Here is a 22,391-nt window from a genome sequence, read left to right as displayed (position 1 = left end):
AAAGAGTAAAAATAAGAAAACATTCCTTTATTCTTTTACGGGATGTGTGCATCATCAGCATTTGTTACCCATCCCAAACCACCTTTGAGAAGGTGGTAGTGAGCTATCTTGACAAGTGAGTGGCAAGGCCATTTCAGAGGGCAATTAAGAGTGAATGACATTGCCATGGGGTCTGGATTCACACATAAGCCAGACCAGCTAAGGATATCAGATTTCCTTCTCTAAGGGTGACAGGCTTTTATGATAATCAACAATGGTTTCATGGTCACCATTACTGAGACAAGCTTTTAATTCCAGATTTATTGATTGAATTTAAATTCTGCCAGCTGCCATGGTGGGATTTGAACCCATGCCCTCCCCCCCGCCCCAGAACATTATCCTGGGCCCCTGGATTATTCAGCCATTGACAGTACCACCACACCACCATCTCCCTATCACCTTTCCAGTGACAGCCTATCAGCAGTCCGTTTGAGGAACATTGTTTACGCTGTCAAGATTCTGAAGGAGTTGCTCGCAGCTTGTCTCATCCATCTTGTCATCATGTGCAGTCCAACTTTGCAAAAGGGACCTCAATCATGTGTCAGGTGTCTTATCTGCATAGGTAAAGTAACTAGTGCTTGTATCTGGTGCACTCTGGGCACCTATGGAGGTGTGTGGTTAATGGAATTGTCACATGGGTAAGGAGATGGAATGGTGTTCTAAACTTGGGGTTAGAGACCATTGTTGGAGAAAATTTAGACAAACTTTTGATCTACAAGGGAATCAAGTGTTGGGGGGGGTCGGTTGTGGTGGGGGGGTGGGGAGGGAAATGGGAAAGGGAAGCTGAGGCCACAATCAGAGTAGCCATGAACTTATTCAATGGTGAAGCAGGCTCAAGGGGCCAAATAGCCTACTCCTGCTCCTATTTCTTATGTTGCTATGTTCTAAGGGGTCTTTTGCCTTTAGCTGTCTGTGCTATAATTGACTGATTGTTGCTGACACTGATTAATAAAATTGGTGTAAAGTGTTGCCCTCTGAGGGGGTGGAATTGGAGATTGGGGGGGTCAGAATGGGCATAAACAGGCAAAATTCCACTTGCTGCTCTTTGTATAATACATGGGATATTCCATTTTATGGAATAATGGACAGGAGAGATAACGTGACCAATGCGAATCCCCCATTGTTGCGTCAATGGCCGTCTCTGATTCCAACCCTTACAACTCTCAAACCCTTTGAATTAGTTAGATAAAAATTCAGCTTTCAAATCCCCTCACCTCACCACACTGCCCGCCGCCCTCACTCACCACCACCACCACCCCACCACCTCCCCCACCCCCCCCTCGGTCTGTTTGAACTTACAATAATAGTAATGCCCGGATTGAGATGTTTGATGGGGGCGGCAGCCCCTGCCAAGAGATTGCACTCTCCTCCTGCTGGCAGGATCACAGCGTCCAGCTTGTTTACCTGCTCGTAAAGCTCGAGGCCCATGGTCCCCAATCCTGCCAGGTAAGGTGCACTGTCCTCCCTGTCAGAAAGACACACAATATGGTCACTTATGCCAGAGCTGCCATTTGGTCAAAGTTCCACTCTTTCTTCCAGATAACTGCGATAACTCATAACTACATTATAGGATATTCATTACAGGAATAGGCCAACCAGTCCATACCTCCGCTTTATACTCCACTTGAGCTTTCTCCCATATTTCCTCTTCTACTCTATCATCATACCCTCTAGTCCCTTCTCCCTCATATGCTTGTCCAGTTTCTCCTTCAATATATCTATACTATTCACTTCTTCCACTCCCTGTGCGACTTCCACATTCTCATCACTCTTTGGGTAAAGAGGGTTTTGTAAATGATATTGTCCCCATTACTATAGCCGGATGTCTATTCCATGTGCTGATCCATGAGAGTTTCCTGGTCAAACCTGTGTCCCCTTGGGAAGGTCATGCACACCCTTTCTCAGAGATCCTGGCAGTGGAAGAGGCATCTGACCAATGGCTGAGGCTCAGAACATTTAGTCTACTGAACATTCCTGATAAGTGAGGCTCACGAACTATGCCCACTGGCAATTTTACCAATCCAAATTGCACAACATGTGTCACAAGAGCACAAAGCGATGACATTCTACACCGAATCTACAATACAGAAACAGGCCAATCAGCCCAACTGGTCTATGCTGGTGTTTGCACTACATGGGAGCCTCCTCCCAATCTAATTCCCTCTTCCCTCATATCCCTCAATTCCCTTCTCCCTCATATTTGCCTCAAGATTCCCCTTAAATATGTCTAAGCTCTCTGCTTCAATCTGTCCATCATTCCAGCTTATCACCACTCTTTGTGTAAGGAATTTCCTTCTCAATTTTTCATTTGATTTGTGAAACTCATATTTATTGTTCCTAGTTCTGGATTCAAGGGAAGACAAAAAAAATGTGAAATTCTCCACATGCGCTGTGTTGAGTTCCTTTCAAATTGTAAAGACCCCGATTGGGGGTCCTATCCAGAGCACTTGGCAATGGGAATTCTACCTCCACTATTCTATCCCTCTCCCACACACCCCAATAATAAAATCCTGAGTTACAAGATGTCTCCCTAATGCAGCAGCAAATAATACTTTACAACTAACTATATTTTCAAATGATTGATTTTCCCCTTCCCATGGGATTATGAGAAAGTCTGCCTTTGGCTACCATGGTTTCTTCAGGGCTGCAAGTAAGAAAGAAAGTCTTGCATTTATATAGTTCTTTCCATGACCACCAAGCAAATAAAAGTGCTTTACAGTCAAAAAAGTACATTTGAAGTTATTAGTCACTGTTGTAATGTGTGAAATGTGGCAGCCAATTTGCACACAGCAAGCTCCCACAGACAACAATGTGATAATGACCTGATAATCGAGATGTTGATTGAGGAATAAATATTGGCCAAGACTCCTGGGAGAACTCCCCTGCACTTCTTCTAAATAGTGCCATGGGATCTTTTACATCCATCCAAACAGGCAGATAGGACCTCGGTTGAACATTTCATCTGAAAGACAGCACCTCTGACAGTGCAGCACTCTCTCAGTACTGCACTGGAGTGTTAGCCTTGATTTCGTGAGCTCAAATCCTGGGGAGTGGGTCTTGAACCTGGAACCTTGTGACTCAGAGGCAAGAGGAAATTAGAACAATTCAGTAACTCACTCCTGCAGATAGAGGTAACCGTTCTCACTGGCCAGTTTTCTTGCATGGCTCTGGGAATCCTGCACGCTATTTCCGTAGGTAATCACCATAGCTCCATACTCGCGGCATGTTTTCACCTTGCCTGGCAAGGTGTTGGTAGGCACGATAATAAAGATGGGGATGTGGAGCTCTGTGGCATGGTGAGCCGTGGCCTTGGAGAAGTTGTTGTCAGATGCCAAGATCACGCCCTTTCTCTGCTGTTCCTGCAAAATGGAACAGGATAGTTCATGGAGTCATACAGCACATGGGTCCACCATTCTTGTGCTGACACTTTGAAAGAACGATCCAATTTGTCCCATTCCCCACATTCTTCACCCACCAACTCCCGCAACCCTTATAGCATTAGTAATTACCTAAATTGCAGCACCCTCCAGCCTCTGTTTTCAAAACCTGCCTCAACTGAATGAAATCTCTATGATAGGGAAGAAGAGTGGGCAATGGATTAAATATGTTACCACGTTTCCTTTCCTGCTGATCCCAGAGAGAAACATTTACTGCAACCTGTAGCTTACTTATCACAGTTTCAAAGGAATTCTAGACAGGTGACAGAGGCTGGGGCATCGATGGGGTCTCGGTAATGTCACTAGCTTTGTAATCCAATGGCCCAGGATTATCCTCTAGGAACGTGAGTTCAGATCCCAGTGTGGCAGCTGGTGGAATTTAAATCTGGAATATAAAGCTAGACTCAGTGATGGTGACTATCATTGATTGCTGTAAAAACCCATCTGGATCATTAATGCCTTACTTTAGTGAAGGAAATTTGTCATTCTTACATGGTCTGGCCTATATATGTTGCCAAACCCACAACAATGTGGTTGACGCTTAACTGTTTTCTGAAATGGCCTAGCAAGCCTTTCAGTTCAAGGGCGATTAGAGATGCTGGCCATTTCAAAGAAAGAAAAACTAAACAAAAATCACTGCAACATACAATCTACCTGGTAATTGGGACCGATGTGCAGCTGCACTTAGACAGCTTTGTCAAGGTGTTGCACCTTCCTCCACACCTGCTACAAACCCTGAGATGTATGCAGCATTGAACCCAACCACCACTTCCTGCCAGGCATGCTGTATTACTGGCCTACAATTGGGAGAATGCTCTGGTGTGCTAAGTGGACTAATGATCTTCACAGCCACATCGTGCAGAGGCACCTCCACTGACCCAAATCTCAGCGAGTTCAGAAACTGGACTACGTGTCCACAGGCCCTATTTCCTGCTCTAATATCCACTGGCTTTGCCATCAGGTTTCATTTTCACCTGATAGGGCTGCCGACAATTTCTGTCCCAGCAGCTAACTATTTACTGTTAAGTTTCCAGGTCACTTTAAACCCTGAATATAGCCCTTTAATAACTGCTGATCCAGATATTCTACTCCCATTGGCAACCCCCTACCTTTCAGTTCAGTTCTGCTGGAAGGTCTACACCCAAAACATTAACTGGTCATTTTTTTTCTTTAAAGATGCAGAACGGTTGCTGCATATTCCCAATGTTTTTGGTTCTCATTTGAGATTTCCCACATTTGCAATGCTGTGTTACCTTCCTGTTAGAAAGGATGGACAATTAGCTGAGATGGTAGTTTTTACTTTACGTACCTGTGATAGTGATGTCAACAAGTACCACACTCCTCGCTCTTTCACACTGCCAGTGTAATGCAGGTATTCCTTCTTCAAGTAAAGATCCATCCCGTATTGCTTAGAGAGCCTGGAATACTGGGAATAAAGGATATTTGCTAAGTAACCGAGGTTAACGAGGCTGTTGGCTTTGGCCAAGTTGCCAACAAGTCGTAAACACCCATCATTGTCACTAGACTAGTAATCCAGAGGCCCAGGCTAATGCTCTGGGCACACAGGTTCAAACCCCATCATGGCAGCTGGTGGGATTTAAAATTCAATTAATAAAATCTGGAATTGAAAGCTAGTCTCAGTAATGGTGACCATGAAACTATCACCGATTGTTGTAAAAACCCATCTTGTTTACTGAAGTCCTTTAGGGAAGAAAATCTGCCATCTGTACCCGGTCTGGCCTGTTAGGGAAGAAAACAGTTAAAGACGTTCAATTGCTAATTAATAGGTTGTTTAATTAAGTACCCATTTGGTTGTATAAAAGGGATAACAGCTGAGACTAGTTCTCTCCGTGGAGAGATTTATGACAAGTAATAAAGCTCTGCCTTGGTTTCAGTCTTCATTTCTAAACAACTATTGGAACTTAATAGTGGTAGCAGAGGATGGTTGCTGCTTGTAAGTAAAAGATTGGAAATGAAGTTTTCTTCGGACAAAAGACTGTATTTGGAGTTAACTTTAAGAGCAGAGTGATTTGGAGTCACTCAAAAAAAGGAGAATTGCTGAATCAAAATGGAGAGTTTTGGGATATGATTACCCACTGATGTTTTTTGAGAGTGAACCCTATGAGCAATGGAAGAATGAAGTAACCATGTGGACACAGGTTACATCCTTGCCAAAGTAAAAAACAGGGAATGGCCTTGGGACTTTTGTTACCATACAAAAGCAATATAAGATGCAAAGTATTTTCAGAGTTGGAGCCTGAGCATCTGGACATGGATGAAGGTTTGGAAACATTAGATTTTATGGATAAGATCTATAAAAAAAGATGATATATTAAGTGCTTATGAAGCATGGTCCGATTTTGACAAATTTAGAAAGTTGGAAGAAAGTTCCATAGAAGATTGCATAATGGAATTCAGTCGGCTATATGCAAGACTGCAAAAGTTCTGTCTAGAAATTCCACAGTTGGTGCTGGTGTTCAAGTTACTAGACTGTGCCAAAGTATCAAATATGGACAGGATTCTAGTTCTCACGGGAGTTAAGTTTACAGAAAGACACACACGGCTAGAACAGACGTCAGAAGCTCTAAAAAAGATTTCATGGAAAAAATTCCCTTCCAGCAGTGTTCATGGTGCAAATGGGCCATTCGGTGGTAAGACAGAAAATGGAGGATACAATGTTAACAGGATGGCGAGATCGTTTAGAAACAGGACACAGGCATCAGTATGAAAGGAGATTTGAAACTGGAAACAATGGGGACAGAAACACTTTGGATAATTATGGCAGGAGGAAAGAATTAGGGATTTATGACAAAAGAATAAACCCCAGAAACACCCAGGTTGTGGTCAATTGGTGTTTTGGATGTGATTCAAAATATCATTATGCAATGAACTGTCTTAAATGATATAATAAGATGTTCAAAATTAAACATGAGACAGAAGATTCAGAAGAAGAAGATGGAGATATTGATCGAAAAGAGGGCATTGTATTAGCTACAAGAAGTTTCAGCCCAGTGATGAATGTCTTGGTGGCAGAGTCCTTCAACTGTGCAGCGCTAGATACCGGATGCACATCTACAGTCTGTGGAATAGACTGGTTAAAATGCTATCTGGACACCTTAAATGACAAGGACCGGAATAAGGCTAAAGAATTTGAGGGCTCCACAAGTTTTAGATTTGGAGATGATAATACCCTAAAATCTTTAAAAAGGGAAGTGATTCCCTGTAAGATAGCTGGAGTCAATCATTTCATCAGCACAGATGTAGCGTCTAGCAAAATATCATTACTATTGGGCAGACCACTGATGAAAAAAGTGCAAATGAAGCCGGACATGGAAAATGACAAGGCCATTGTATTTGGAAAACCTGTGGATTTACAATTTACGCAATCTGGACATTACTGTATTCCTTTAATGAAACCTAACTTTTCTGCTCAGGAGATTAAAGAAATGTTATTAACGTCAGGGGATAGGAATTTGGAAGGCAAATTGCATTAAAATGGCATTGGCAATTTGCCCACCCTTCTTCACAAAGATTAAAAGTTTTGCTAAGGGATGGAGAGTACAGTAAACTTACATCACATTTATCGCTCACCTCCTCTATATGTAAGAAATACAGGAGGACACCATCATGGCTGATAGTCCGTCTACCTTTAGCGAGGGATTTCAATGAAGTTGTGGTGATGGATTTAAAGATGTGGGATAAAGAAAAGAACATTTTTATTTTACATTTTGTAGATTTGGCAACAAGGTTTAGTCAGGTGACAATCATATATACTGCAAAGAAAATAATTGTGGATCAGGTAATGGAGAAGTGGATTGGGACCACCAGCAAGATTCCTCACTAATGAGAAGGGGGGAGTTTGCTAACGACGAGTTCTGGGATATGTGCAAAAACATGAATATAATAGTTATGAATACCACAGCTGAAAGCTCCTTTAATGATGGAGTGTGTGAAAGGAATCATGTGGTTCTAGATGAGACGCTTTGTAAAATATTGGCGGATAGACCAAGCTGTAAATTAACATCTGCTCCAGCATTGGCTGTCCATGCCAAGATGGTTGGGGGCTATAGTCCACATCAGTTAGTTTTTGGTAGAAACCCCAAAATTCCTTCAGTCCTGAGTGATCATCCCCAAGCTTGGGAGGGAACTATGATTAGCTCTACCTTTTCTGAGCATTTTAAATGCACTATACGCGGGTAGAAGAGCATTCCTTAAAGCTGAAGTTTCAGAAAGAATTCGGTGAGCTCTAAGATGCAATGTACGTCCATCGGAAACTATTTTCAATCAGGGAGATATGGTATACTTTCAAAGAGAAGGACTTAACAAGTGGAAAGGCTTGGGAAAGATTATAGGTAAAGATGGTAAAATAGTCATTTTACAACATGGGAACCAGACTATTCGAGTACACTTATCAAGGTTAGTTGGCGTGGACTACAAATTTGTGGGTTCGGAAAGTGTGGGAAGGGATGAGGAACCATGTACTTCTCATACCCATATGTGCATGATTGTGAGGACCAGGTAGCAAAGTTAATAGGGTATCTGAAGATGGAGACAGTAATTCAGATGAAAAAGATGAGACAATTTGTCCCAGAGGACGACTGCTGAAATTTGGCACTAAAGTTACATACATGCCAGGAGGGGCCAATCAATAGTGGGTTGCGACGACTGTAGGTAGAGCAGGGAAGGCCACTGGAAAATATAAAAACTGGTTAAATGTATGAGGTAAAGGACAGGAAGTTAGGCCTTTGGATTGGGAACATGAAGCACAAAAATTGAAGGCATGGAAACGCAGTATCAGTCCAGACATTGGGTCTGGGAGTGAACATGCCTCTAGGGAGAGATCGTGAACTGTTGAAAGAAAATCTATAAATGGGAGAGGGAGATCAAACAGTAACAGTCTGCAGCATGATAGAAGGCAGGATAGAGGGCATAGCTTAATAAGGTCAAGGAATATGGCATAAATTGGTAATGCTATAAGGAGCAGAAGCCCATGTGATCGAGAAGTCTTAGTAGCTTTAAACAAATTACATGATAAATTAATAAAGGATGCCAAACAGCAAGAACTACATAGTTGGAAAGAATTTGGGGTATACACAGAGATGCCAGATAGGGGACAACCAGCTCTATCTCATACATGGATATGCATGGAAAAGGTACTTCCTGATGGGACTTATAAAGCTAAAGCCAGGCTAGTGGCACCAGGGTTTGAAGAAAAATTGGGTGATCAGGATATAAGAGTAGATTATCCTATGGCAAGGAGAGTTATGCTGAAGATCTTTTTAGCTCTATTAGCCAAAAATACTTGGGAATGTAAGTCCATTGATACTAAAGCTGCTTTTTTGCAGGGGCACCAACTTCAAAGGGAAGTTTTTCTCCGGTCCACCAAAAGAGGTGCCAAAGACAGAAGGAGCTCTCTGGGAGCTAAATAAATGTGTATACAGTTTAAATGATGCCTCCAGAGTTTGGTATTTCTCAGTGAGGTCAGTTTTGTTAGAGTTGGGCTCTCTTCAATTGGAAGCAGACCTGGCAATGTTTTATTGGCACCATGGAGGGAAACTTGCAGGCATCTTTATGATGCATGTAGATGATTTTTTTGTGGGGTGGTAGTAGCGAATTTGAAACAGTTGTCATTAGTGGGCTCAGAACGGAGTTTAAAGTTAGAAGTCAGGCTTCTGATGTGTTTAAGTACAGTGGATTGGAAATCAGGTAGAGCGGATCACACGTCCTTTTACATCAGCAATCCTACTTAGAGAACATCAGTCCCATTGCAATTAGTCATGGCAGGGCCTCCCAGAAAGATACAGCGGCTTCTGAAACATGAAAAGAGGAACTCAGGAGTCTAACTGGGCAAATCAATTGGCTAGGCAAACAAACAAGGCCGGACATCAGTTTTGACATTTTGGAATTGGGCACTAAAACGAATGATGAAGGCTGAAGAAATCATTCGGGCAAACAAAACATTAACAAAGCTAAAAATGGAGCAGTGCATTTTGAACTTCCCATCTTTGGGTGATGTTAGAAAAATGAAACTGTGTTCAGTGATGCGTCCCAAGCAAATCTATGTGATGGATTTTCAAGTGCGGGAAGATTTATAATATTTCTCATGGGGGGATAAAGGCTAATGGTGCCCTTTAGCATGGGAATCTTAAAAAGATACGAAGAGTTGTAAAAAGTACATTAGCAGCGGAGACTCTTGCCCTTGTTGAGGTAGTAGATTATAGCATTATAGTAGATTATAGCATAGATATTGGCAGAAAAGTTTTAAATGGAAAAGGGCATTCAGGAACAGTACCTATCATATAGATAATAAGTCACATTGGGAAAATTTTCCCTCTATGAAGTGCGTTAACAAACAGAGATTGTGAATTGACATTGCAAGCTTAAAACAGATGCTTGAGAACAAGAAGATTGCCAAGATCAAATGGATTGATAGCAGCTACCAAATATCTGACTGCTTCACCAAAAGAGGAGCGAGCTCCAAGAAGTTACTCGTGATCCTCAAAGAGGGATGTCTTTTTCTTTAAGAAAAAATACTTATTTTGTGTGGACATATCTAGACATGTGTTCTTTTTTTCAGGAGGAGAATAAGGTCAATTTATTAAATGAAAAAATGTATATTGATGTTTGTTATTACCATTTTTTTGTGTGATTATATAAAATTAACAGTTACTTTCTTTTTTAAGAGAGGATTCTGTTGGAGAAGGAAACAGTTAAAGAAGTTCAATTGTTAATTATTAGGTTGTTTAACTAAGTACCGATTTGGTTGTATAAAAGGGATAACAGCTGAGACTAGTTCTCTTGGTGGAGTGTTTATGACAAGCAATAAAACTCTGTCTGAAGGGGTCTGTCTTCATTTATAAACAGCTATTGGAACATAACTAGGCCTACATGTGACTCCAGACTCTCAGCAATGGGGTTGACTCTGAACAGGCCTCTGCAATGGCCTAGCAAGCCATTCAGTTCAAGGGCAAACGGGAATGGCCTTGCCTGTGACACCAGCTTCCCATGAAAGAATAAATACATTTTAAAAAAATTTAGCAAACATTTGAGAGTCTGAGAATCATACCTTAGACCATGAATCACAAGGCAGTAGTGCCAAGCTTGAATCAATGGGTAGCATTCTTGCCTCTGTGTCAGAAGATGTCAATAAATGCTGACCTAGCCAGCGATGCCCACATCCCATGAACGAATAAAAAAAATTCATACATTCAAGTCCCACTCCAGAGATTTTTGCCACCTAATCTAGGGTTACATTTCAATGTAGTGCTAAAGGAGTGCCCAAGGGCCACAGCATTGCATTGAAAAACATTGCAGAGGCAGTGAATCACACATCACTTCGCCTTGTCCTCAGTATAACGTCGTTCCTAGTTTATCATTAATCTCATGCAACAGCACCACAGTACATTTATATAGCACCTTTCAAATTATCAGAGGTCCCAAGGTGCTTCACAGGTCTGTAATTAGACAAACGTTTGACATCAAGCCCAAGAAGGACATTCTGGAAATTGAGCCAAAGTTGGAGATGCAAGGCGAAAGGAAAAGAGGTTTTGGGAGGGAATTTCAGAGCTTACAGTCCAGATGGATGAAGGTATAGCCACCACTGGTGGGGCAGTGGCAGTGGGGCTGCACAGAATTGAAAGAGTACAGGTATCTTGTCATGAGATGTCACTGGATGGTTCACTGGAAAATAACACACTGTTGCAGGAGGAGTTGCTTTTCTGAGAGAGGTGTTAAGTCCTATTGCTGAAACTAAGTAAGGGGAGTTCTCCTGTGCAATCCAACCCAGGATATGTGTGAATTAGAAGTGCTTGAAACTGACAGGGTGGAGGGATATGAGAGTAGTGCACTGACGTGATGCTGTGGCTCAATGGGTAGCATTTGAGTTAAGTAGGCTGCGGGTTCTGTAGTAGAAGGTCTGGCATATACAGGGTTAATATCAGAGAGTACAGTACCACCCACACAATGATGTAGGAAGGCGCATGACCCAGGCCTAGGATCAGTGTGGTGTTGGCCAGAGATGTGTTAAGGCCTAAGATGGAGATAGTTCCATGCCTGTACCTTTCACCGTACATTTGTATGTATTCACAAGTAGTTAATAAGCACTTGCTGTTAACATACAAAAGACGATAAGGACTTCTTTAACAGACACATTCTGTAACACCATCCCAACAGGTTCAAGTGCCACCCAGAGACTTAAGCACAAAAATCCATACTAATACTCCAGTGTAGCGCTGGAGAGATGCTGCACTGAACTGAACCTTGTCTGCCCTCTCAGGCGGATGTATCAGTATCACAGTATCTTTACAGTGCAGAAAGAGGCCATTCAGCCCATCGAGTCTACACTGGCTCTCTGAAAGAGCATTCCCCCCAGTCCCACTCCCATGCCTTATCCCTGTAACCTTGCACATTCTCTCTTCTCAGGTAACAATCCAATTCCTTTTTGAATACCTCAATCGAACCTGCCTCCTCCACCTTCTCAAGAAGTTTGTTCCAACCTCTAACCACCCTCTGGGTAAAAAATTTTTTCCTCACATCACATTTACTCCTCTTGTCAATTATTTTGAATCTGTGCCCTCTAGTTCTTGATATTCTACAGAGAGGGAACAGTTTCTCAATATTTACCCATACCCCTCAGAATCTTGTTTACCTCTATCGAGTCTCCTCTCAGTCTTCTTTTCTCCAAGGAAAACAGTCCCAACCTCTCCAATCTATCCTGTTAGCTACAGTTCTTCATCCTGGGAATCATTCTTGTGAATCTCAGCTGTGCTCTCTCCAATGCTTTCACATCCTTCCTCAAGTATGGCACCCAGAAATGGATGCAGTACTACAGATGAGGCTTAACTAGTGTCCTATACAAGTTCAACATGACTTTCTAACTCTTGTACTCAATGTCCCTATTAATAAAGCCTAAGATACTATATGCTTTATCAACAGCTCTCTCAACATGCCCTGCCATCTTCAATGACCTATATACGTATACACTGAGGTCTCTCTGTTCCTGCAGCTTCTTTAGAGGCTCTCCTTTTATTTTATACTGTCTCACCATATTCTTGCCAAAATGAATCACCTCACACTTCTTCTCTGCAATGAACTTCATCTGCCACTTATCTGCCCACCAACATGTCTATGTTCTTTTGAATCAGTCTTGATATACACAGGGATAGAATCCATCTCGATATACACAGGGATAGAATCCATCTCGATATACACAGGGAGAGAATGAGTCTCGAAAGACACAGCAACTGAATCAGTCTTAATATGCCCAGAGTCTGTTTTGATATTCACAGAGAAGAAACCAGTTGTGATGTACACAAGGAGAGAATCAATCTCATTATACACAGGGACAGAATCTGTCTCGGTATACACAGAGATAAAATCAGTCATCGTGAGCACATGTGGTGAATCGGTTTCTATATACACAGATATAGAATCAGTCTTGATATAAACATGTGTCTCAATTTCCACATGGCATTATTTTGAAGAAAAGCAGGCAAGTTACTCCTGGTGTCCTGGCCAATATTTATCCTTCAATTAACATCATAAAACAATCATATTATCTGGTTGCTATCACATTGCTGTGTGGGGGCCAGGAGCTTGCTGTGTGCAAATTGGCTGCTGCCTTTCCCACATTTCAAAGGTGACCACACTTCAAAAGTGACCACTCTCCAAATGAGCATTATGACAGAGTGCCATTGCCCTGCCTTTTCCCCGTTACCCCTGCACATTGTTTCTATCTAAATAATTATCTAATGCCCTCTTGAATGCCTCAATTGAACCTGCCTCCACCACACTTCCAGGCAGTGCATTCCAGACCTGAACCACTCGATATGTGAAAAAGTTTTTTCTCACGTCACATTTGTTTCTTTTTCAAATCACTTTACATCCGTGCCCTCTTGTTCTCAATCCTTTTACAAGTGGGAACAGCTTCTTCCTATCTGTCAGGTCCAGCCCTCTTGTGATTTTGAACATCTCTATCAAATCTCCTCTTAGCCTTCTTCTCTCCAAGGAGACCAATCCCAAACTCTCCAACCTATCCACATAGCTGAAGTTTCTCATCCCTGGAACCATTCTTGTAAACCACTTCTGCACTCTCTCCAATGTGTTCACATCCTTCTTATAATATGGTGCCCAGAACTGAACACAATACTCCAGCTGAAGTTTAACGAGTGGTTTATATAAATTCAGCATAACCTCCTTGCTTTTGTACTCCACGCCCCTATTACTGAAGCCCAGGATGTACCCCTTTCCTGCTTAGAGATGCCAATTCTTAGCCTTATGCTGCAGCCTCTATCAATGTAAGCTCAACATTCATGAAAAGAGTTCAAACTGAAAAATAAAGTTATCAACCTACCGTGCAGGGAGTTTTCTGCAATCCATTCTGGATTTTAAAGGCAGCTGCACTAATGTCCTCAAATCGGACTTGATCGCTGCCGGTTTCAGGGGTCTTGTTTGTCTTGTACTCCGTCACGTTCAGGGCATTGCTGAGCCGTGTTTCCGAGTGGCCCGTAACCGTCACTTCCCAAATCTTGACGTCTTTTTCCAGGTACTCATCCTCCCCAAAGTCCTTGAGCCTCTCCGGGTTTATCGCCTTTGGGCATCCGTTCCCAATTGGGCCATCCTTGTGGTGACAGGAATCACTGCTCACAGGCAGGTGCTGGTGAACCTGCCGACCCCCTTCCTCAACACTGTACAAAACACAAATGGAGACATGTTGGTGCTGGGTGGCAATGCTGAGCTTTCTTCCCTTAGAGGTTCCAAAGTGGAAGTCGGACAATAAAACCTACACCACTTAGAAAGACAAAGATAGCTGGCTCCATGTCTCAGTGGGGTTCACCAGCTGAGCCATGCAACAATAACTTACATTTCTATAGTGCCTTAAGTGTAGCAAAATATCAAGGCGATTCACTGGAATGTTTTCAAACAAAATTTGACACTGAACATCTTAAAGAGATATGGTAAAAGTTTGGTTAAGAGTTAAATTTTAAGGAGCATCTTAAAGGAGGAGACAGGGGCAGAGAGGTGGAGACACAGTAAGAGGAATCTCCAGAGATTTTCAGGTCCAAAAAGACCGAGTGAATGGCAAATTGCTTTAACGAAACTCACTGACAAGCTCACATCTGCATTGCTACTCTGTAAGGTAGCAGAGAAGGATTATGGATTTGAGTCTGTTTGCCCAGCAAGGTCAGTGGGAGGGCACTACACTTACAGGCAGTCGAAGTGCATTTCCAACATCCGCCTACCCCTCCCTGTCAGAGATCCCATGCAGCTCCCCCCTCAGATTATGTTGAAACACACCAATCTCAGTGACCGTCTCCGTCTCCGACTTACCCCACGTGGATTTCAACTGAAATTCCATCCCTCTTGTTTCGAACCCACCCAGGATTACAGGTATCTCAGGGGTATAAGACGTTTCTTGGACTGCTGTTCCCATCACATTCTGAGATCCACACTCAGTGCCATGCGCTGCCATATGAACACACTCGACCTCTCCCTCCAGCAGCACCGCCGTACCCTTTTTCAAAGCTGCGCATGCCCCCAGTTTCATTTTATTCTTCATCTCATCTGAGGCCTCAACAAAAAACTTTTTCTCTTTCTCTCAAGTGCTAAGGAACACAAGCTCCAACAACTCATCGACACCAACACCCATCTAGGACTCTCCACCCCTGCCTGTCCCTCCGTCCCCACCCCATCTTCCAATCCCAGCCCCAGCCGTGTATTCACTATACCCCCTGACCTTCCCCTCTCTGACACTGAACGTTCAGTGCTCAGCAAAGGACTTAGTTTCATACCCTTACGCCCTCATCTCAATGAATTTAGGGCTCGGCACGATGCTGAACTCTTCTTCCACCGTCTTCGTCTCCGGGCTCACTTCTTTGGGCAGGAGTCCTCTCCCCGTTCAACAGATCCTTTTACCCACCTCCAATATTCTCCCTCCACCTGGACCCCTCCCTCTGGATTCTTACCTTCACTTGATCTTTTCATTGAGAACTGTCGGCGTGACATTAGTCTTCTCAATTTCTCTGCTCCTCTCACCGATTCTAATCTCTCTCTCTCTGAACTTACTGCACTTCGTTCTCTCAGGTCCAACCCCGACATTGTCATCAAACCCACTGACAAGGGTGGTGCTGTTGTTGTCTGGTGCACTGACCTCTACCTCGCGGAGGCTGAGCGTCAACTCGCAGACACTTCCTCCTACCTCTCCCTGGACCATGACCCCACCACTGAACATCAAGCCATTGTTTCCAGGACTGTCACTGACCTCATCTCCTCTGGAGATCTACCTCCCACAGCTTCCAACCTGATAGTCGCCCAACCTCGGATGGCCCGCTTCTACCTCCTATCCAAAATCCACAAACAGAACTGTCCCGGTAGACCGATCGTGTCAGCTTGCTCCTGCCCCACGGAACTCATTTCTCGTTATCTTGACTCCCTTCTCTCTCCCCTTGTCCAGTCCCTTCCCACCTACATCCGTGATTCCTCTGACATCTTACGTCACATCAACAATTTCCAGTTCCCTGGCCCCAACCGCTTCCTCTTCACCATGGACGTCCAAACCCTCTACACCTCCATCCCCCACCGGGATGGTCTGAGGGCCCTTAGCTTCTTCCTCGAACAGAGGCCTGAACAATCCCCATCCACCACTACTCTCCTCCGTCTGGCTGAACTTGTTCTCACACTGAACAATTTCTCCTTCAACTCCTCTCACTTCCTCCAAATAAAAGGTGTGGCTATGGGTACCCGCATGGGCCTCAGCTATGCCTGTCTCTATATGGGGTATGTGGAACATTCCTTGTTCCAGTCCTACTCCAGCCCCCTTCCACAATTCTTTTTCCGGTACATCGATGATTCCTTCGGTGCTGCTTCATGCTCTTGTCGGGACTTGGAAAAATTTATTAATTTTGCTTCCAATCTCCACCCCTCCATCATTTTCACGTGGTCCATCTCTGACACTTCCCTTCCCTTCCTTGACCTCGCTGTCTCAATCTCTGGTGATAGACTGTCCACCAATATCCATTACAAACCTACCGACTCCCACAGTTACCTCGACTACAGCTCCTCACACCCCGCTTCCTTTAAGAACTCCATCCCATTCTCTCAGTTCCTTTGCCTCCGTCACATCTGTTCTGATGATGCTACCTTCAAAAACAGTTCCTCTGACATGTCCTTCTTCTTCCTTAACCAAGGTTTTCTACCCACGGTCGTTGACAGGGCCCTCAATCGTGTCCGGCCCATCTTCCGTGCATCCGCCCTCACGCCTTCTCCTCCCTCCCAGAAACATGATAGGGTCCCCCTTGTCCTCACTTATCACCCCACCAGCCTCCGCATTCAAAGGATCATCCTCCGCCATTTCCGCCAACTCCAGCATGATGCCACCACCAAACACATCTTCCCTTCACCCCCCCGGCGGCATTCCGTAGGGATCGTTCCCTCCGGGACACCCTGGTCCACTCCTCCATCACCCCCTACTCCTCAACCCCCATCTATGGCACCTCCCCATGCCCATGCAAAAGATGCAACACCTGCCCCTTCACTTCCTCTCTCCTCACCGTCCAATGGCCCAAACACTCCTTTCAAGTGAAACAGCATTTCACTTGCATTTCCCCCAACTTAGTCTACTGCTCCCAATGCGGTCTCCTCTAATGGGAGAGACCAAATGTAAATTGGGTGACCGCTTTGCAGAACACTTGCGGTCTGTCCGCAAGAATGACCCAAACCTCCCTGTTGCTTGCCATTTTAACACTCCACTCTGCTCTCTTGTCCACATGTCTGTCCTTGGCTTGCTGCATTGTTCCAGTGAAGCCCAGCGCAAACTGGAGAACAGCACCTCATCTTCCGACTAGGCACTTTACAGCCTTCCGGACTGAATATTGAATTCAACAACTTTAGATCTTGACCTCCCTCCTCCATCCTCACCTCCTTTCTGTTTCTTCCCCCTTCCTTTGTTTTTTCCAATAATTTATATAGATTTTTCTTTTCCCACCTATTTCCATTATTTTTAAATCTTTTATGCCCCGCTAGTCTTTCCACCCCACCCCCAATAGAGCTGTACCTTGAGTGCCCTATCATCCATTCTTAATTAGCACATTCGTTTAGATAATATCACTACCTTCAACACCTCTGTGTTCTTTTGTTCTTTTGTCTGTGACATCTTTTGATTATCTGCTCCTATCATTGCTTGCTTGTCCCTACAACCACACGCCCCCAACTTCTCTCCCCCCCACACCACCCCCCCCAACCTTAAACCAGCCTATATTTGACCCTTCTCCCTTATATTCGCTCAGTTCTGTGGAAGGGTCATGAGGACTCAAAACGTCAACTCTTTTCTTCTCCGCCGATGCTGCCAGACCTACTGAGTTTTTCCAGGTAATTCTGTTTTTGTTTTTATCATAAAATATTGAAGGGAACTGCCTGCTGGGAGTTCAGGGCACTTCCCTAGTCTGGGTTACCACAGCCCTCCCCTTCCCTTCCCCTCCCCTCTCCCCACCAGCCACCCCATAAGCAGAGCTCATTTCCACCCCACTGGAGCCCAGTAAGCCTCACCTGACTGAAGACACCATCCTCCACTTATGTCAGGTCTCCGCTGGGTTGGGGAAATATTAAAGGGAAGATACTTTAGTAGGAAGCGTGGAAAGACAAAATATATTTTAAAAGGTCGGAGGCTAAGAAATGTTGGTGTTTAAAGAGGCCTGGGTGTTCTTGTATACAAATCACAGAAAGTTAACTTGCAGTTACAACAAGCAATTAGGAAGGTAAATGGCATATTAGCCTTTGGTACAAAGGACTTGGAGAATAAGAGTAAGGAAGGCTTATTCCAATTGTCTAGATCCTTAATGAGACCACCACTGGAGTACTGAGTGCAGTTTTGGTTTCCTTAAGGAAGGATATATGTGCCTTGGAGGGTTCACTAGACTGATTCCTGGAATGAGAGATTTTGCTATGACGTGAAATTGAATAAACTAGGTATTATATTCTCTGGAATTTAGAAGAATGAGAGGTGATCTCATTGCAATATGTAAAATTCTTAAGGATAGATGCTGAGTGAATGCTTCTCTTGGCTGGGGAATTGAAAACTGGTCATGTTATTATAATGATATAATACCTTGGGCTTACTTACTGTACAAGATACAAGGCACCAATTGCTCATAATGGATTGGGTAAACATGTTGTGGGTTCACTTATTAGGACGAGGCACATGAGAACAGTTATACATAGGAATAAAGCTTGAAGGCACCAGAGCTGCTGTGTGCGCTGCTCAAAGCAAAAGTGAAAATAAGACTGGATCACATGACTCACTTCCTTTCTATTGATTGTATGCTGATATTCCTTAAAGGCACATTACAATAGAAGGAGTCACAGTCTCAGGAAAAGGGGTCGACTATTTAGAACTGAGATGAGGAGAAATCTCTTCACTCAGGGGGTTGTGAATCTTTGGAATTTTCTACCACAGAGAACTGCAGATACTCGGTCATTGAGTGTATTTGAGGCAGAAATTAATAGATTTTTGGATACTAAAGGAATCAAAGGATATGGGGATTGTGTGGCAAGGTGGAGTTGATGTAGAACATCCGGTGGAGCAGGCTCAAAGGGCTGAATGGCCTACTCCTGCTCCTATTTCTTATGTTCTTCTGTTTAGAAGACCTACTGTATGCATCTCTGGGTGAGATATGGAGAGATGGATAGTGGCATTGTGAAGGAATGCAGCTATAAATACGAAGTTATTAGAGACTCCAGCTATAAATTTGGAATTATAAGATTAAAATAGTGATTCTGCTATGAAGTAGGGATAAAAAATTAAAAGCAGAGTTCAAATTAAAAGCAGAATTCATCTGCTGGACAAAGGGACAAGAGTTAAAAAGTTTGTAAACATGCCTGGATATAATTGTACAACAGTATGCTGTGGCAAATCCTCTAACACAAGGCAGTTCTGAAAAAAAATATGAACTGGCCTTTACATTACCACAGCAAGTTATTGATAAATTGTAAGATACTGCAATCTAACAATGGATAACCTTAAGGATGACCCTAAACAACTGGTTTTCTGAATCCTGGAAACCGGGTGTTGCAAGGAACTGACCACTGTCCGCACCTCTCAGTATCCAGTTTGACTGGAGGATGTTGACGCAAAACGAAGGATGTTTCCCAGCCTAAGTGCTCAACATGCTTCCTGCTGGATTAGCTCTTTTAGGGTATAAATAAAGGAACTACAGTAGAATTTTTGCATTTGCTGGATTCACTCCAGTGTCTCTCAGGTAAAGGTATGTCTTTGTAGTGTAGTAATGATAGTTCTCCCTTTTAATTGGGATAGAGGTGTCCTTGCTTCACTCAGAAGCCTTCTGTTTAAGTTAAATACTAGTTTAAATATTGATGGACATCTTAAATATCTGTCATTAACATTAATAAGACCTACATACTCTATTAGAACCAAGATTATACTTACTTTTCCTAGAACTGTTAATGGTGAGATTGAATTACCATCAAAAGTGAACAGCATGTTCAGTTATTTAATAAACTCATATAATTTAGAAAATATATTGTCTCATATAGTCTTCTATATTCAAACTCAAAAATCCATCTCCGTACACTTTTCAGTGGAGAGGTACATTGTTGAGGATAGATACCCGGATGCTTATGGTATCCTGGTTGTTATAATCTAGCTAAAACTTGTTAAAATGGCCATTTGGAGGATGGTAATATTCTCTGGTGGCTCCTTTCCTTTGGAGAGAGTTTGATCAGTTCTTCAGGCCCATTTAAGTGTCAGTGGAAGCTGTCTTTCTCAATAGCAAGTGTGAGTGATTATCCGAGGAGTATGTCTGATCCTGAATAGTCCTAAAGAAGGGCTAGGATTATAATTCACTTCAGCACTCACTAAGCTCTGAGTGGGTACTTGTTCACAGTTTGAACCAACTAAAACAAACCATGCATATTCATACTCTGCTATTCAGTTAGTGTCCACCACACTCATGCCCTGGATCCAGTCACACCATGCACACATTCCTTGTTGTAACTAATGATCAGTTCATCTTCATAATCAAGTCACAAGGTTTTCCATTCTTAAAATAATACTTCATAGTTCACTCATGGGAAAGAACTGGTTCCTGAGACAATGCTAAGGGATACATTCCTCTGTGGTTATGTGTTTTATCGCCTGTATTCCTTCATGGGATGTGGGCGTCATTGGCAAGGCCAGCGTTTGTTGCCCATCCCTAATTCCCCTTGAACTAAGTGGTTTACCAGGTAACTTCAGAGGGCAGTTTCAAGTTAACCACTTTGTTGTGAGTCTGGAGTCACATTCAGGCCAAACAAGATGGCAGATTTCCTTCCCTAAATGGGCATTAACAAACCAGGTGGATTTTTACACCAATCAATGATGGTTTCTTGGTCACCATTACTGGGGCTAGCTTTATATTCCAGGTTTATTAATTGAATTTAAATTCCATCAGCTGCCATGGTGGGATTTGGGTCCATGTCCCCAGAGCATTAGGTAGGGCCTCTTGATTGCTAGTCCAGTGACATTACCATTACACCACCTTCTTCCCACATGTAATACCTGTGGTAGTGTCACATGTATGAAAGCAAAAACAAGAAGTTGCATTTATATTTTGTACCTATCACATCCTTAGAATGCCTCAAAGCATTTCAAAATTATGCACTTTTGAAGGATAGGTGCTGTTTTGTAGGCAAATGCGACGACCAAATCATGCACAGCAAGATCCCAAAACAGCAACATGGTAATGACCAAATAATCTGTTTCACTGATTGGTTGAGGAATAAATATTGGTCAGGTCACTGGGCGAACTCCCTGCTCTTCTTATAATGGCATGGGTTCTTTTATGTCAATATGAACGGGCTCACTTTAAAGTCTTTATCTCTAAAAATAGCACCCCCAGTAGTACAGCACTCCCTTAGCATTGCACTGATTATGGGTTCAAGTCACCTGAGCAGGTCTTAAATCCCCAAACTTCTGACTCGATTTTTCTTGAAACACACTCCGAGGAAATTTTTGCTAACTTGCTCCCATTGTCACCACACGTAGTGACAAGGGAAATTCATCTCCTGCGATGTTTGGAAGCGAATTTGTAGGATTCCTAAAGCCTATTGGCTTGATAAATGAAGCTCACTATTTGCTAATACTGTGACTGACACTGATCTTGTTTTTTTTTTAATAGTAATCATTAATTGCTTCAAATTCTCCAATGATATTTTATGTGTGTTAGCCTGATATTCTTAAATATTCTGCAGGCTGTTTCTTCCACTACCATTCCCACTGGAGCGTTCTCCCAGTGATCTGACCAATATTTATTCCTCAACTGGCATCAATGAAACAGGTCATTAACACATTGCTGTTTTTAAGATCTTGCGGTGCATGACTTGATTGTCGCATTTGCCTACAAAACAGCACCGATCCTTCCAAAGTGCTTAATTTTGAAATGCTTTGTGGTATTCTAAGGATACAATAAGTATATATAAATGCATTCACATATATGACACCACCATACCTCGGTAAACTCCTATTTAATCTTATAGGAGCAGAGTGTTCTATTATCATTTAACGAAGTATAGTTCACCCAGTGCAAGTTTATGAAGGCAAGCCTCTGTTTAGTGCTGAGTCACACATACAGGAAGATCCCAGGTTGAATCCCCAGTTACCTCTCCATCTCTTTCCCTCTTTTAAGCAATGTTGTTGACTCTTAAATGGCCTCTGAACAAAGGCAATTAGGAATGGGTAATAAATGTTTGCCTAGCCAGCGGCGCCCACATCCCATGAACGAATAAAAAAATTGCCTCCTCTTTGACCAAGCATTTGGTCATCCACCCTAATAACTCCTTTTTTGGATCTGTGCCAATGTTCGTTTGATCACGCTCCTGTGCAGCCCCTTGGGACATTTTCCTACATTAAAGGTGCTATATAAAGGC

The 22,391-nt window shown here is 43.0% G+C and overlaps 1 protein-coding gene across 2 annotated transcripts in view; it reads right to left on the bottom strand.

Annotated features, from left to right (window-relative positions):
* The window catches only part of LOC121270705 (L-threonine ammonia-lyase), a 49,294-nt gene extending 30,567 nt beyond the window's left edge, over positions 1 to 18,727 (bottom strand). For both annotated transcript variants that reach the window (XM_041176049.1, XM_041176050.1), the window contains exons 1-6: positions 18,592 to 18,727; positions 18,018 to 18,057; positions 13,828 to 14,161; positions 4,786 to 4,902; positions 3,157 to 3,398; positions 1,339 to 1,504 (exon numbers count right to left, since the gene is read on the bottom strand). In XM_041176049.1, coding sequence (XP_041031983.1) covers positions 1,339 to 1,504; positions 3,157 to 3,398; positions 4,786 to 4,902; positions 13,828 to 14,161; positions 18,018 to 18,034 — 876 coding nt within the window. In that variant the 5' untranslated portion in view covers positions 18,035 to 18,057; positions 18,592 to 18,727. The remainder of the gene's footprint in view (positions 1 to 1,338; positions 1,505 to 3,156; positions 3,399 to 4,785; positions 4,903 to 13,827; positions 14,162 to 18,017; positions 18,058 to 18,591) is intronic.
* Positions 18,728 to 22,391: the final 3,664 nt, after the last annotated feature.

This window comes from Carcharodon carcharias, chromosome 28, assembly GCF_017639515.1.
Source record: "Carcharodon carcharias isolate sCarCar2 chromosome 28, sCarCar2.pri, whole genome shotgun sequence".
Classification (NCBI taxonomy): Eukaryota; Metazoa; Chordata; class Chondrichthyes; order Lamniformes; family Lamnidae; genus Carcharodon; species Carcharodon carcharias.
This window is presented reverse-complemented; position numbering and strand designations above follow the sequence as displayed.